Source organism: Fistularia commersonii, chromosome 19 (assembly GCF_037954325.1).
Source record: "Fistularia commersonii isolate RoL2024-O1a breed Wild chromosome 19, RoL_Fcom_v1.0, whole genome shotgun sequence".
Taxonomy (NCBI): domain Eukaryota; kingdom Metazoa; phylum Chordata; class Actinopteri; order Syngnathiformes; family Fistulariidae; genus Fistularia; species Fistularia commersonii.
The window spans coordinates 1055574-1072357 of record NC_141302.1 but is presented as its reverse complement, the minus strand read 5'-3'; the positions used below and the strand labels follow the sequence as shown (position 1 = coordinate 1072357).

At 51.0% G+C, this 16784-nt stretch overlaps 1 protein-coding gene across 1 annotated transcript; it reads right to left on the bottom strand.

Moving 5' to 3' along the window:
- Nucleotides 1-1177: 1177 nt before the first annotated feature.
- On the bottom strand, nt 1178-11832 carry LOC147223286 (uncharacterized). The gene is made up of 13 exons (XM_086166442.1): nt 11611-11832; nt 9974-10259; nt 9801-9910; nt 9501-9730; nt 9300-9403; nt 9094-9221; nt 8677-8912; nt 6002-6048; nt 5245-5803; nt 4337-4383; nt 3621-4152; nt 2501-2547; nt 1178-2302 (listed from the first exon to the last, which is right to left on the bottom strand). Exons 1-13 carry the CDS (start codon nt 11807-11809, stop codon nt 1831-1833), a joined length of 2997 nt encoding a protein of 998 aa, XP_086022568.1. The 5' UTR covers nt 11810-11832; the 3' UTR covers nt 1178-1830.
- Between the last annotated feature and the right edge of the window lie 4952 nt (nt 11833-16784).

The window sequence follows — 16784 nt, the reverse complement described above, 5'->3', positions numbered from 1 at the left end:
ACTTTGTCTCCATTCTTCAGGCATCTTCTCACTCTCTAAGATCCTGTTGAATAATCTAGTCAGAAAATCTACCGCTGCCTCTCCTAGACACTTCCACACCTCCACAGGTATATCATCAGGACCAACTGCCTTTCCACTCTTCATCCTCTTCAATGCCTTCCTCACTTCACTTTTACTAATTTTTGCAACTTTGTGGTCTACGATAATCACCTCTTCAACCCTTGCCTCTCTTTCATTTTCCACATTCATCAGCTCTTCAAAGTACTCTTTCCATCTTCCCATCACTCTTCTAGCATCTGTCAATACATTTCCCTCTCTGTCCTTTATCACCCGGACCTGCTGTACATCCTTTCCATCTTTATCTCTCTGTTTCGCCAACCTGTATAGATCATTCTCACCCTCCTCACTAGCCAACCGAGCATACAAATCATCGTACGCCCTTTGTTTTGCCTTTGCTACCTCTATCTTTACCTTTCGCCGCACCTCCCTGAACTCCTGTCTGTTCTCTTCAGTCCTCTCAGTATCCCACTTCTTCTTTGCTAACCGCTTTCTCTGTATACACTCCTGCACTTCCTCATTCCACCACCAAGTCTCCTTGTCTACTTTCCTTCCAGATGACACACCAAGTACTCTTCTTCCTGTTTCCCTGATAACACTAGCTGTTGTTGTCCAATCATCTAGAAGCTCACCCTGACCACCCAGAGCCTTTCTCAACTCCTCCCTGAAAACCATGCAACACTCCTCCCTTTTCAGCTTCCACCATTTTGTCCTCTGCTCTGCCTTTGTCCTCTTCATCTTCCTTGTCACCAGAGTCATCCTACAGACCACCATCCTATGCTGTCTGGCTACACTCTCACCTACAACTACTTTGCAGTCACTGATCTCTTTCAGGCTACCTCGTCTATACAAGATGTAGTCTACCTGGGTGCTCCTACTTCCGCTCTTATGAGTTACGCTATGTTCCTGTTTTTTCTGGAAAAAGGTGTTCACTACAGCCATTTCCATCCTTTTTGCAAATTAATCAGAAACCGAAAGCACTAAAATCTGAAGACACACGACGAAGTGCCCGTCACACCAAGAGCTGTCAGTTCAGCAGCCTGCAAAATAAGCGATTTCTTTTTTAAAAAGAGAAAGATGCCACCAGGGTGATCTTTAAGAACTTTACTGAAAAACGTCCACACTATAAAAACAAGCAAAAGGCACAAAGAGATCATTAACCCCCAATTCTTCTGAAGGGGGCGGTCCAGAGGGTCTCGCCTGGACGATCCACAGGTTTGCATGCAGGTTGGAGAGCCGTGTTTGCTAATTCCAGGTCCCTATATTCTGGTCAGGCGACGGCAAGGCTTCAAAAAATTGACCACATAGGCTACAAGTCGGCTGTTACCATGGCAAGAGAAAAAAGCTGTTCAAAACAATCAAGGGTTTCGGAGGGAATGACCTGGAGGCCATCAGGAGTCCAAGCCAGACCCCTGAACCTGCAGGTGGGTCTCACGTGGCCCCACTTCCTGCTCCGTTTGCACAAGGTGCCCTGGCAGGGTTTGGGCCTCTTGCAGTCGCTATGACAGTGGAGCCAGTGGATGCGCAGCTTCTGGTCGCTGGGGAGCACCTTGGCGCAGATTTTAAAGCTTGTCTTGTTGGAGGAGTGGTGCTGCACCAGCTTCTCCTGACTGCCGAAGGAACAGCGGCAGAAGCTGCAGTGAAACTCTTCCTGCTCATGCTGCACCATGTGGATGACCAGATTCTTCACGGACAAGAAGGACTTGCCGCACTCTCAGCACATGTGTGGTGACTCCACAGCGCAGATGGCAGGGGGTTCGGTCAGCAGTGGGTCTAGGGGAAGCCACCGGAGCAGACCTTGCTCCTCAAGGTGGAGTCATGGGTGTGGCCGCTCATGTGCCTCTTCATGCTTCTGTATGTCATGAAGGACTTCTTGCAGAGGCTGCAGCTGAAGGTCTTGTTGTGGTCCTCCAGGTGGGTCAGCAGCTTGGGCACTATCTCGCCACAGACGCCGCATGGGGTCTCCTTTGCCTCGCTGCAGTGGATGGTGGCATGTTTGATCAGCATGCTAAAGGTGCTCCGATCCGCACCGCACACGAGGCAGGTGAAGCAGGCGTTGCCCGTCACTCTCTGAACCTCGGGGTTTGTAATGGCCGAAGAGCACCGCCGTCCACTCCTGGTTCTCACGAATGCTTTTGGGAAGAGTGACGAGGATTCCACCTTCATCTGCTCCTCGATCAAGGACTTGGAGTCTCCACCATCATCGCCACCCTTGCCCGCTTCCACGGCTTGCGGAAGTGCAGGGCTGCGGGGACAATGAGGACACGGAAAGTCGGCTGAAAGCTAGACCAGTATGGGTGGTAACCATGGTAAAGGCACATAAACAACAGGAGTCTCAACCATGGAAACTAGATCACATGGGTGTTTGCAGAGATGACCGCACTACACGGCTGAAGAGCAGCAGCATTACTAGGAGAGGTCTGGACCAAGGAATGGTACTCACGCTGAGGGATCCAAACATGGAGAAGCTTCTCCTCTGGGCTCTGGAGCCTGAAAGGGGTGGAAGGAAGATGGGTAGTCATCAGATGGGTAGAACATACCAGATGACATCGAAGTCAGGAGGTCTGGTGGTCAGGATTGTGGTAGTCAAGTAGTCAGGTGGTCTGGTAGTCAAGTTGTCGGGTGGTCTAGCAGTCAGGAAGTCTGATAGTCAAGTAGTCGGGTGGTCTGGTAGTCAAGTAGTCGGTGGTCTGGTAGTCAAGTAGTCAGGAAGTCTTGTAGTCAGGAAATCTGGTGGCCTGTTGTCAGGTGGTCTGGTAGCCTAGAAGTCAGGGAGTTTGGTAGTCAAGTAGTCAGGTGGACTGGTAGTCAAGTAGTCAGGAGGTCTGGTTGTCAAGTAGTCGGGTGGCTGGTAGTCAAGTAGTCTGCTAGTCAGCTGGTCTAGTCGTCAAGTAGTCAGGAAGTCTTGTAGTCAGGAAATCTGGTGGCCTGTTGTCAGGTGGTCTGGTAGCCTAGAAGTCAGGGAGTTTGGTAGTCAAGTAGTCAGGTGGACTGGTAGTCAAGTAGTCAGGAGGTCTGGTTGTCAAGTAGTCGGGTGGCTGGTAGTCAAGTAGTCTGCTAGTCAGCTGGTCTAGTCGTCAAGTAGTCAGGAAGTCTTGTAGTCAGGAAATCTGGTGGCCTGTTGTCAGGTGGTCTGGTAGCCTAGAAGTCAGGGAGTTTGGTGGTCCAGTAGTCAGGTGAACTGGTAGTCAGGAAATCTGGTAGCCTGGTTGTCAGGTTTTCAGGCAACTAGACTGTTGGTCTAGTTGCCTAGTAGTCAGGGAATTTGGTAGTAAGTAGTCAGGTGATGTGGTAGTCAGGAGGTCTGGTGGTCTAGTGGTCAGGTAGCCTCATGGGCAGGTAAGGTAGTCAAGTCATCAGCAGGTCAGAGGCAACATGACTACCAGTCTACCCATGTTTAACATCATCAGCATAGAGAGAGACCTCTTAAGTAGGTATTTATACCTAAAAGCGCCAGTGGGTAAAAAGTACCCAGAGAGAAAAAAAAAGTAACTTTCACCCAATTTGTTTTGTGCTTTTAGACTGTAGCTTTTTGTTTCTATGGAAATATGTTTTTATTCTACCACTGGTTGTGAGGGAGCCACTTCATCAATCGCCATGTGCGGCGACTCCACAGCGGAGACGGCAGGGGGTTCGGTCAGCTGTGGGTCCAGGGCGAGGCCGCCGGAGCAGACCTCACGGTTCATGTGCCTCTTCATGCTTCTGTTGGACATGAAGGACTTCTTGCAGAGGCTGCAGCGGAAGGTCTTTTTGTGGTCCTCCAGGTGGGTCAGCAGCTTGGGCACCATCTCGCCGCAGACACCGCATGGGGTCTCCTTTACCTCGCTGCAGTGGATGGCGGCGTGTTTGATCAGCATGCTAAAGGTGCGCCGATCCATACCGCACACAAGGCAGGTGAAGCAGCCGTTGCCCGTCACTCTCTGAACCTCGGGCTTTATGATGGCTGAAGAGCACCGCCGTCCACTCCTGGTTCTTAAGAATGCTTTTGGGAAGAGGGACAAGGATTCCACCTTCATCTGCTCCTCGATCAAGGACTTGGAGTCTCCACCATCATCGCCACCCTTGCCCGTTTCCACGGCTTGCGGAAGCGCAGGGCTGCGGGAACAATGAGGACACGGAAAGTTGGTTGAAAGGTGGTAACCATGGTAACTGCACATAAACAACAGGAGTTTCAACCATGGAAACTAGATCACATGGGTGTTAGCAGAGATGACCGCACTACACGGCTGAAGAGCAGCAGCATTACTAGGAGAGGTCTGGACCAAGGAATGGTACTCACGCTGAGGGATCCAAACATGGAGAAGCTTCTCTTCTGGGCTCTGGAGCCTGAAAGGGGTGGAAGGAAGATGGGTAGTCATCAGATGGGTAGGACATACCAGATGACACAGAAGTCAGGAGGTCTGGTGGTCAAGAGGTCTGGTAGTCAAAGTAGTTAGGAGGTCTGGTAGACAAGTAGTCAGGTGGTCTGGTAGTCAGGAGGTCTGGTAGTCAAGTAGTCGGGTGGTCTGGTAGTCAAATAGTCGGGTGGTCTGGTAGTCAGGAGGTCTGGTAGTCAAGTAGTCAGGAGGTCTGGTAGTCAAGTAGTTGGGTGGCCTGGTAGTCAGGAGGTCTGGTAGTCAAGTAGTCAGGTGGTCTAGTAGTCAAGTAGTCTGGTAGTCAGTTGGTCTAGAAGTCAAGTAGTCAAGAATTCTTGTAGTCAGGAAATCTGGTAGCCTGTCAAGTGGTCTGGTAGCCTAGTAGTCAGAGATTGGTTGTCAAGTAGTCAGGTGGACTGGTAGTTAGGAGGTCTGGTAGTCATGTAGTCAGGTGGTCTGGTAGTCAGGAAATCTGGTAGCCTGGTTGTCAGGTGGTCTAGTTGCCTAGTAGTAAGGGAGTTTGGTAGTAAGTAGTCAGGTGGTGTGGTAGTCAGGAGGTCTGGTGGTCTGGTGGTCAGGTAGCCTCATGGTCAGGTAAGGTAGTTGAGTTGTCGGGAGGTCTGAGGCAACATGACTACCAATCTAACCTGGCTACCAGTCTACCCATGTTTAACATCATCAGCATAGAGAGAGATCTCTTAAGTAAGTATTTGTACCCAAAAGTGCCAGTGGGTAAAAAGTACCCAGTGAGAAAAAAAAAACTTCCGCCCAATTGGTTTTGTGCTTTTAGACTGTAACTTTTTGTTTCCATGGAAATATGTATTTTTTCTACCACTGATTGTGAGGAAGTCACTTCATCAATCGTCATGTGCGGTGACTCCACAGCGCAGATGGCAGGGGGTTCGGTCAGCGCTGGGTCCAGGGCGAAGCCGCTGAAGCAGAATTCGTTTGTCAAGGTGGAGTCGTGGGTGTGGCGGTTCATGTGCTTCTTCAAGCTTTTGTTTGTCAAGAAGGACTTCTTGCAGAGGCTGCAGCTGAAGGTCTTTGTGTGGTCCTGCAGGTGGGTCAGCAGCTTGGGCACTACCTCGCCGCAGACGCCGCATGGGGTCTCCTTTGCCTCGCCGCAGTGGATGGCGGCGTGTTTGATCAGCATGCAAAGGCTGCTCCGATCTGCACCGCACACGAGGCAGGTGAAGCAGCCGTTGCCCGTCACTCTCTGAACCTCGGGGTTTATAATGGCCGAAGAGCACCGCCGTCCACTCCTGGTTCTCACGATTGCTTTTTGGAAGAGTGGCGAGGATTCCACCTTCATCTGCTCCTCTATCAAGGACTTGGAGTCTCCACCACCATCGCCACCCTTGCCCCCTTCCACGCCTTGCAGAAGCGCAGGGCTGCGGGGACAATGAGGACACGGAAAGTCGGCTGAAAGCTAGACCAGTATGGGTGGTAACCATGGTAAAGGCACATAAACAACAGGAGCCTCAACGATGGAAACTAGATCACATGGGTGTTAGCAGAGATGACCGCACTACACGGCTGAAGAGCAGCAGCATAACTAGGAGAGGTCTGGACCAAGGAATGGTACTCACGCTGAGGGATCCAAACATGGAAAAGCTTCTCTTCTGGGCTCTGGAGACTGAAAGGGGTGGAAAGAAGATGGGCAGTCATCAGATGGGTAGGACATACCAGATGATACAGAAGTCAGGAGGTCTGGTGGTCAGGATTGTGGTAGCCTAGTAGTCAGGTGGACTGGTAGTCAGGAGGTCTGGTAGTCAAGTAGCCAGGAAGTCTTGTAGTCAGGAAATCTGGTAGCCTGTTGTCAGGTGGTCTGGTAACCTAGTAGTCAGGGAGTTTGGTAGTCAAGTAGTCAGGTGGACTGGTAGTCAAGTAGTCAGGAGGTCTGGTTGTCAAGTAGTCGGGTAGTCTGGTAGTCAAGTGGTCTGGTAGTCAGCTGGTCTAGTAGTCAGGAAATCTGGTAGTCAGGAGGTCTGGTAGTCAAGTAGTCAGGAAATCTGGTAGCCTGGTTGTCAGGTGGTCTAGTTGCCTAGTGGTCAGGGAGTTTGGTAGTAAGTAGTCAGGTGGTGTGGTAGTCAGGAGGTCTGGTGGTCTGGTGGTCAGGTAGCCTCATGGTCAGTTAAGGTAGTCAAGTTGTAAGGAAGTCTGAGGCAACATGACTACCAGTCTAACCTGGCTACCAGTCTACCCATGTTTAACATCATCAGCATAGAGAGATCTCTTAAGTAGGTATTTATACCCAAAAGTGCCAGTGGGTAAAAAGTACCCATAGAAAAAAAAAAGTAATTTCTGCCCCATTGGTTTTGTGCTTTTAGACTATTACTTTTTGTTTCCATGGAAATATGTATTTTTTCTACCACTGATTGTGAGGAAGCCACTTCATCAATCGTCATGTGCGGTGGCTCCACAGCGCAGATGGCAGGGGGTTCGGTCAGCGGTGGGTCCAGGGCGAAGCCGCTGGAGCAGACCTCGCTCCTCAAGGTGGAGTCGTGGGTGTGTCGGTTCATGTGCCTCTTCATGCTTTTGTTGGACATGAAGGACTTCTTGCAGAGGCTGCAGCGGAAGGTCTTCTTGTGGTCCTGCAGGTGGGTCAGCAGCTTGGGCACCGTCTCGCCGCAGATGCCGCATGGGGTCTCCTTTGCCTCGCTGCAGTGGATGGCGGCGTGTTTGATCAGCATGGTTAAGGTGCGCCGATCCGCACCGCACACGAGGCAGGTGAAGCAGGCGTTGCCCGTCACTCTCTGAACCTCGGGCTTTGTAATGGCCGAAGAGCACCGCCGTCCACTCCTGGTTCTCACGAATGCTTTTGGGAAGAGTGACGAGGATTCCGCCTTCATCTGCTCCTCGATCAAGGACTTGGAGTCTCCACCATCATCGCCACCCTTGCCCCCTTCCACGGCTTGCAGAAGCGCAGGGCTGCGGGGACAATGAGGACACGGAAAGTCGGCTGAAAGCTAGACCAGTATGGGTGGTAACCATGGTAAAGGCACATAAACAACAGGAGCCTCAACGATGGAAACTAGATCACATGGGTGTTAGCAGAGATGACCGCACTACACGGCCGAAGAGCAGCAGCATAACTAGGAGAGGTCTAGACCAAGGAATGGTACTCACGCTGAGGGATCCAAACATGGAGAAGCTTCTCTTCTCGGCTCTGGAGACTGAAAGGGGTGGAAGGAAGATGGGTAGTCATCAGATGGGTAGAACATACCAGATGACATAGAAGTCAGGAGGTCTGGTGGTCAGGATTGTGGTAGCCTAGTAGTCAGGTAGACAGGTAGTCAGGAAGTCTGGTAGTCAAGTAGTCGGGTGGTCTTGTAGTCAATTAGTCAGGAGGTCTGGTAGTCAAGTAGTCAGGAAGTCTGGTAGTCAAGTAGTCGGGTGGCCTGGTAGTCAGGAGGTCTGGTAGTCAAGTAGTCGGGTGGTCTTGTAGTCAATTAGTCAGGAGGTCTGGTAGTCAAGTAGTCAGGAAGTCTGGTAGTCAAGTAGTCGGGTGGCCTGGTAGTCAGGAGGTCTGTTAGTCAAGTAGTCAGCTGGTCTAGTAGTCAAGGAGCCAGGAAGTCTTGTAGTCAGGAAATCTGGTAGCCTGTTGTCAGGTGGTCTGGTAGCCCAGTAGTCAGGGAGTTTGGTAGTCAAGTAGTCAGGTGGACTGGTAGTCAAGTAGTCGGTTGGTCTGGTTGTCAAGTAGTCGGGTAGTCTGGTAGTCAAGTAGTCAAGTAGTCAGGAAATCTGGTCTAGTAGTCAGGAAATCTGGTAGCCTGGTTGTCAGGTGGTCTCGTAGCCTAGTAGTGAGGGAGTTTGGTAATCAAGTAGTCAGGTGGTGTGGTAGTCAGGAGGTCTCGTGGTCTGGTGGTCAGGTAGCCTCATGGTCAGGTAAGGTAGTCAAGTCATCAGGAGGTCAGAGGCAACATAACTACCAGTCTAACCTGGCTACCAGTCTACCCATATTTAACATCATCACCATAAAGCGAGATCTCTTAGGTAGGTATTCATACTTAAAAGTGCCAATGGGAAAAAAGGACCCAGAGAGAAAAAAATATAAACTTTGGCCCAATTTGTTTTGTGCTTTTAGACTGTAACTTTTTGTTTCTATGGAAATATTCTACTACTGTTTGTAAGGGTGCCACTTTATCGATCATCAACTCCACAGTGACACGCAGACAAGGAAGATGCAGGAATGGAAGTCTAGGGAGAAGTAGAAGTGGAGTAAAGGCGTCAGCGCCAGGCTGGCAGGACCCATTTTCCTGACCTTCACCCGGATGTAGAGGGTGGAGTTGCCGACGTGCTTGATGGTGTTGTAGATCTCCTCGGGCGTCAGCGCGCTCACACTCAGCGGGCACAGCCGCCTGTTGGTGCTGCAGATGAGGAGGTCAAAGGACCGGTGCTGGGCCAGCTGGGGGAGGGAGCAGCGCAGGAGGTGCAGGAAGTCGTCCTCCTGCAGGCCGCGGGGGAAATCCAGGCTCTGAATCGGACAGTGCTGGTGCACTTGGAGGAGAAAGGCGAGGTCAGCGGACCAACGACGTCGCACAACTCTTAAGACACTCATGAGGTGGGGGTTAATGGCACTTAAAGGCCTCTGAAATCAAATCGGCCACCACGGCCCTTCAGATCGCTTTGAGAAGTCAGTTTTAGACAGGAAACAGGAAGTGCCCTGAGGAGAACCCACCATCGAGGGACAGATCATCCACGTGGTCCTCCAAGATCTGGATCCTCAGGGGCACTAGGTCATCGGTCTGGCACACGAGCGGCTGGCCGGAGCAAGACTCGTATCCCCGAACTCTGGTCTTTCCAGAACTGACACACACGGATTTAAACCCAAAGCACAAAAAGACGAACGACAAAAATTAAAAAAAAAAGTCTTCCTGGATCTACCTGTTGACCATTATATCCTCCTCGGGTGCTGCCGGTAAGGCTTCTTCCACCTCCTTCTCTGTCAGCGAGAGGACTTCCTGTCCCACATGGACGTCCTCAACAGGCTGGAGGACCAAAGACAACCGGTGACCGCGAGCCGAGGAAACCGGAAGCTCTTGTCTTGAAAACCAGGGGGGGGATGACCAGAGGGCTGACACGCACCTTGGGCCGGATGTAGAGGATGGAGACGCCAAGTGCCTCCATGGTGGCGAGGACGTTCTCTGGTGTGAGCGTCTGAAGACCTAGCGGATGCAGCTGCCTCTTGTTGCAGGTGAAGAAGTCGGCCCGGCAGTGGGCCAGCTTAGGGAAGGCGGTGCTCAGCAGTTTGTGGAATTCGGGCTCCTGTAGCCCACGGGGGAACTGTAGCTCCACAATGGGACATTTCCGAAGCACTGAGGTGGAGAAGACGCCGTCAACCAGACCGGGGTGGGGAGGCGGGTGGAGGAATGAGCGGCTCCTCACCTTTAGCTGAGAGCACATTGGACTGCGACTTCCCCAGGATCCGGATCTTCAGGTCCACAAAGTCCTGCAGGTTATTGGTCCACGGAGATCCAGGGCACCACACCGAATACCTGAAACAGTCGCAGGGTCATCAGCGGCAGGAAGCAGCGGACAGACCACTTCCTGTTACTCACTGGGAGACGGCGGATTGCTGGGGCTGCTGGGATTGGTCCGGAGGTGTCATGTGATCGACTTTGGCATCGTTTTGCGAGCATCGATCTTCATCCTTGCCGTCTTCTTCCCTGGCCCCGCCTCCTTCAGCCAGCGGGACGGCACCTGGACCTGCGGAGCATACGCTCCCTGACGGCGTCCAGCCAGGATCCTCGCCGAGGAGCGGCACGTCCAAGGACCAACCTGGCTCCAAGTTGCACTGCTGGTCCGCCGGCACCTCGGGCGGACTCACAGGGAGCAGATGGTGGTCTAGAGGGACAGCAGACAGTTGGAGATGTGCACATGTGGCGCACGGATGCTAAAGACGGATCGAGAGTTTCCAGAAACATCAGGGAAGGTTTCTAACAAACAGACCCCACATTAAAACAACCAAGTCCACTGTGAGGCACAAAGATTTGGACGCTGCCATCCAACTTCAAGACTGTTTGAAAAGATATACTCCGACATCTACTGTCAGATTACACATCCAGCTCTGCGCCGAGGCAGGAGGACCAGATGCCTTAATGGTAACCCAGACTTTTGGGTCGCATGGGTAACATGTTCTGTTCTGGCTGTGAGGCAGGAACTGCCGTGCCTCACCTGAGGTGTAACACTGGATCAACTTCAAGACTAACTCCAATCTGTAAGTCCAAGTACCGCACCCTGGGAGACAGAGCCTTCGCCATCGCCGCCCCCACCCTCTGGAACTCCCTCCCCCCAGCCATTCGAGAGTCAAACTCATTGTCTTCCTTCAAAAATAACCTCAAGACCCACCTCTTCCAAACCACCTACAACACCTACAGCTCTTCCCATTAACAATGTTTATGTTCTATGTTTTTCTGTGGTCAACTTGTAAAGCATCTTTGTGTACCGTGAAAAGCGCTATACAAATCGTATGTATTATTATTATTATTATTAAGACTGTTTCAAGAAGATATACTCCAACATCTGCTGTCAGATTATTCATCCAGCTCTGCGCCGAGGCAGGAGGACCAGATAGTTTCGTAATAACCCAAACTTTGGGGTCGCATGGATAAAAATGCCCAGTTGTGGCCGTGAGGCAGGAGCTGTTGTGCCTCACCTGAGGTGTAACACTGGATTAAATCGGGTCAACTTCAAGACTGTTTTGAAAAGATATACTCCAACATCTACTGTCAGATTACACATCCAGCGCTGCACCGAGGCAGGAGGACCAGATGTTTTCGTAGTTACCCAAACTTTTGGGTCGCATGAATAACATGTTCTGTTCTGGCCGTGAGGCAGGAGCCGCCGTGCCTCACCTGAAGTGTAACACTGGATTAAATCGCGTCAACTTCAAGACTGTTTCAAGAAAATATACTCCAACATCTGCAGTCAGATTATTCATCCAGCTCTGCACCGAGGCAGGAGGACCAGATAGTTTCGTAATAACCCAAACTTTGGGGTCGCATGGATAAAAATGCCCTGTTGTGTCCGTGAGGCAGGAGCTGCCGTGCCTCACCTGAGGTGAAGCAACGGATAAAGTCAGGTTATCAACAATCTAAACGGCTTAAACACAGACTAACCATTTAATGCCTTTACACTCTCTTTAACCCCGACCTTTTAAGAATTTGAAGAGGAAGAAAAGGTAGAAAACTCGGACCTGCCCGCTCCACTTTGACCCGCGGCTGAAGCAGCGCCATCTGCTGCCGCTGCCGCTCCAGCTCCAGCGTCAAACCCGCTGCCGCGGCCTCGTATTCGGCCACCACCTGCTCCACCGCCGCCAGGATCTCCGCGGCGGCGGTGCTCAGCTTCTCCGTGACGATCCTCTTCATCAGCTCGGCGGCTGCGGGAGCCTCCATGGTGCGGGGGGCGCGGCCGAAAACACCGGGGACGCTTTAAGATGGAGGAGACCGGAAACGGAAGTAGGTCCGGCGGGGAATGTCGTCCGGGCGGAAACGAGAAAAGTTCCGGGGTTCCGGGGATTAATAGGTATATGTATAGATAGATAGAGGAGCAGGCTTTAAGTTGTACTATTATGGTACTGACAAGAAGAGAAATGGAGTAGGAGTTATCTTGAAGGAGGAGTTTGTTAGGAACGTCCTAGAGGTGAAAAGAATGTCAGATAGACTTATGGGTCTGAAACTGGAAATCGAAGGTGTGATGCTCAATGTTGTTAGTGGCTATGAACCACAGGTGGGATGTGAATCTGAGGAGAAGGAGAAGTTCTGGAATGAGTTGGATGAAGTGATGCAGAATATTCCCAGAAATGAGAGAGTGGTCATTGGTGCAGACTTCAATGGACATGTCGGTGAAGGCAATAGAGGGGATGAAGAAGTGATGGGCAGATTTGGTATACAGGATAGGAATGCCGAGGGACAGATGGTGGTAGATTTTGCAAAAAGGATGGAAATGGCTGTAGTGAACACCTTTTTCCAGAAAAAACAGGAATATAGGGTAACTTATAAGAGCGGAGGTAGGAGCGCGCAGGTAGACTACATCTTGTATAGACGAGGTGACCTGAAAGAGATCAGTGACTGCAAAGTAGTTGTAGGTGAGAGTGTAGCCAGACAGCATAGGATGGTGGTTTGTAGGATGACTCTGGTGACAAGGAAGATGAAGAGGACAAAGGCAGAGCAGAGGACAAAATGGTGGAAGCTGAAAAGGGAGGAGTGTTGCATGGTTTTCAGGGAGGAGTTGAGAAAGGCTCTGGGTGGTCAGGGAGAGCTTCCAGATGATTGGACAACAACAGCTAGTGTTATCAGGGAGACAGGTAGAAGAGCACTTGGTGTGTCATCTGGAAGGAAAGTAGATAAGGAGACTTGGTGGTGGAATGAGGAAGTGCAGGAGTGTATACAGAGAAAGCGGTTAGCGAAGAAGAAGTGGGATACTGAGAGGACTGAAGAGAACAGACAGGAGTTCAGGGAGATGCGGCAAAAGGTAAAGATAGAGGTAGCAAAGGCAAAACAAAGGGCTTATGATGACTTGTATGCTCGGTTGGATAGTAAGGAGGGTGAGAATGATCTATACAGGTTGGCGAAACAGAGAGATAAAGATGGAAAGGATGTACAACAGGTCCGGGTGATTAAGGACAGAGAGGGAAATGTATTGACAGATGCTAGAAGAGTGATGGGAAGATGGAAAGAGAACTTTGAAGAGCTGATGAATGTGGAAAATGAAAGAGAGGCAAGGGTAGAAGAGGTGACTATTGTAGACCACAAAGTAGCAAAAATTAGTAAAAGTGAAGTGAGGAAGGCGTTGAAGAGGATGAAGAGTGGAAAAGCAGTTGGTCCTGATGATATACCTGTGGAGGTGTGGAAGTGTCTAGGAGAGGCAGCGGTAGATTTTCTGACTAGATTATTCAACAGGATCTTAGAGAGTGAGAAGATGCCTGAAGAGTGGAGACAAAGTGTGAAGGTGCCTATTTTTAAGAATAAAGGGGATGTGCAGAATTGTGGCAACTACAGAGGGATAAAGTTGATGAGCCATACAATGAAGTTATGGGAAAGAGTCGTGGAAACTAGACTGAGAGCAGAAGTCAGCATTTGTGAACAGCAGTATGGCTTCATGCCTAGAAAGAGTACTACAGATGCAGTATTTGCGTTGAGAATGCTAATAAAAAAGTACAGAGAAGGCCAGAGGGAGCTGCATTGCGTTTTCGTAGACCTAGAAAAAGCATATGACAGGGTGCCAAGAGAGGAGCTCTGGTATTGTATGAAGAAGTCTGGAGTGGCAGAGAAGTATGTTAGACTGGTGCAGGACATGTATGCTAGCTGTGAGACACTGGTACGGTGTGCTGTAGGGGTAACCGAGAAGTTCAAGGTGGAGGTGGGACTCCATCAGGGATCAGCTCTGAGCCTCTTCTTGTTCGCAATGATGATGGATAGGCTGACAGATGAGGTTAGACAGGAATCCCCATGGACCATGATGTTTGCAGATGACATTGTGATCTGTAGTGAGAGCAGACAACAGGTAGAGGAACATCTAGAGGTGGAGGTATGCTCTGGAAAGGAGAGGAATGAAAGTTAGTCGCAGCAAGACAGAATATATGTGTGTGAACGAGAGGAACTCGGGTGGAGCGGTGAGGCTACAGGGAGTGGAGATCAAGAAGCTGGAGGATTTCAGGTACTTAGGGTCAACAGTCCAGAGCAACGGAGAGTGCGGAAAAGAGGTGAAGAGACGGGTCCAAGCAGGTTGGAATGGGTGGAGAAAAGTGTCAGGGGTACTATTTGATAGAAGACTATCGGCCAGAATAAAAGGAAAGGTGTACAAGACAGTGGTGAGACCAGCAGATGATGTTTGGACTAGAAACTGTTCCAATGACCAAAAGACAGCAGGCAGAACTAGAGGTTGCAGAGATGAAGATGTTGAGGTTCTCTTTGGGAGTGACCAGGATGGAGAGGATCAGGAATGAATCTATCAGAGGGACGGCACATGTTCGATGTTTTGGAGAGAAGGTCAGAGAAGCCAGACTGAGATGGTTGGGTCATGGACAGAGAAGAGATAGTGAATATATTGGTAGACGGATGCTGGAATTGGAGCTGCCAGGCAAGAGGTCTGGAGGAAGACCAGAGAGAAGATTTATGGATGTAGTGAGAGAAGATATGAAGGTAGTTGGTGTGAGAGAGGAGGATCCAGAGAATAGGGTTAGATGGAGAAGGTTGACTCGCTGTGGCGACACCTGAAGGGAAAAGCCAGAAGAAGAAGAAGAAGAAGAAGAAGAAGAAGAAGAAGAAGAAGAAGAAGAAGAAGAAGAAGAAGAAGAAGAAGAAGAAGAAGAAGTAGAAGAAGAGGGAGAAGGAGAAGGAGGAGAAGAAGAAGAAGAAGAAGAAGAAGAAGAAGAAGAAGAAGAAGAAGAAGAAGAAGAAGAAGAAGAAGTCCTTGTAGTTTCTACTGGGGTGGTGGGCGGCCATCTTGGATCAATCCACATGGCGTTTGAGGTGTTGAGCGCAAAATTATGGGATTGATCCCGCATGTTGGTTGTCAGGGGCGACTGTCATTCTGGTTTCCTGTTTTTGTCGCCAGAGACCAGACTTGATGAAGGAAGCTCCGCCCCCGGCGCTCCTCAGCGTTCGTAGGCCGACATGTAGACCAGGTAACCCACGGCAACCGCCGCCACCGTCGCCGCCGCGATCGCCGTCAGCAGCAGCCCGGTGGAGGCGTTGATGGTCCCGGGCCTCGCCGCCGCGTCCTCCGTGGGCGCCGCTATGACGACACGCAGAAACGTAACTGGTCGTCAAAAAGATCAAAGATATAACTGAAATCAAAGAGATCCGATGTTAGATCACCAAGATCAAAGAAGTCATTAAAATCATTAGATCTCAAGCTTCACAGAGATTTCAGTAGATCATAGAGATCATTGATATGGAGTTTGGTTAAAATCAATAACATCAAGATCAAAGGCTTGGCAGAGAATCACAGATGTGCATCGTTAAGAGATCAAAGATGTCAATGAAATCACTGAGATCAAATATAAAGTCATGAAGATCAAAGGCTCCGAGGAGAATCGAGAGCAGGGGTGAAGAGATCAAAGAGATGGTGAAATTCTGAAGAACAGACGGACAACAAAGATCTGGGTCATCAAAGACTTCTGACATCAAAGAGCCGAAGAAGATGGTCCGTCCTCACCCGTGACGTTCAGGTAACATCTCCCCACGTCCCTGCCGCCGTTGCCCACGGCGACCCAGCACCGGACCCAGCCCGAGTCCTGGGGGCGGAGCTCCGACACGAGGAGGCGGAGCCGACCCTCCGCCAGGGCGTCGGCGTCGCTCCGAACCCTCCCGTCGAAGCGTCGGTCCAGGGCGCCGTCCTCCACGCCGCCCTGCAGGCTGAAGAGGACGACGGCGGCGCCGCCGGCAGCGGGCGTCTGCTCGCAGCGCACCGTTAGCGAGCCCAGAGAGGCGGCGGGCGTGAAGTTCCACTCCAGCGTCACGTTCTGGTTCTCCTCGGCCTGGTCCACGTTGAAGGTACCTGGCGGGGTTACCGCGACAACAAATTTCCATCTGAGTGTCCGTGGATGAACCAGGAAGAAGGAACAAGACCAGTTTGCCTTCGAGGACGCCAGGACTCACAGTCGCTGCCGGAGGCCACGGCGACCAGCAGGAACATCCAGAAGATCTCCATCGTTCCTGACCCAGAAACGACACAGACGGAAAGCAGGGTGTCGTCAGCTGAACCCAAACCTCCAGGAAGCAGGTATCTTCTTGAGCAAGAGTGTTGTGGAAAGTGGGCCGTGAGGCGCAGGGATCAAGAGGCTCCGCCCCCGAACCCCGACCCCGACCCCAGGCTGTGTGACCTGTCAAAGTCAAACCCTCTGAGATGAAGAACCAACACACACCCCAGGAAACATCAGCAGAAGAACCACCAGCAGCCAAACTGCAGGACAACTCAGCTCATCCATCCCTTCATCCATCCAGTGTTTCTTTCTCCTTCGGGGCAAAACAGCTAACTGCTAGCTGACAGCAACTCCCTATTGACTTTTCTAACAGCAGCCTTGAGCATACAAGTATGGACACACTCGCACACACACCCTCTTGGCGGTCCATCGTGTCCGATGATGACAGTCCTGCTTCTGCTACTTGTGAGTCTTGCCTTGCCTACAGAGTCCAAAACTTGATCCACGCTGTCTGCAGCCTTCAGAGCAGGTGGATCCACAAACTCGAGGTGTCAATCCGGTGTTGGCTTCATGTGTCCTGATGCGTTTCTTCATTTGTCTTATCACTTCGGTCCTCCTCAAGTTCCCTGCACTCCTTGTTGACCGAGCCTCCTTTTTCAGGCCTCTTTTCTAGGTCCTTCCTCCATCGGGGTACGCAGTGCGACTCCTAAATAGGGCTGTAC

What these genes read in the sequence shown, in the direction of transcription:
- LOC147223286 (XM_086166442.1), bottom strand. Translation starts at nt 11,809, where the DNA reads ATGGAGGCTCCCGCAGCCGCCGAGCTGATGAAGAGGATCGTCACGGAG. An exon ending in CCCTCTACATCCGGGTGAAG is followed by an intron (nt 6,049 to 8,676) that starts GTCAGGAAAATG and finishes CACCCCTTTCAG; the next exon opens with TCTCCAGAGCCCAGAAGAGA. An exon ending in TGACTTCCTCACAATCAGTG is followed by an intron (nt 4,384 to 5,244) that starts GTAGAAAAAATA and finishes CACCCCTTTCAG; the next exon opens with GCTCCAGAGCCCAGAAGAGA.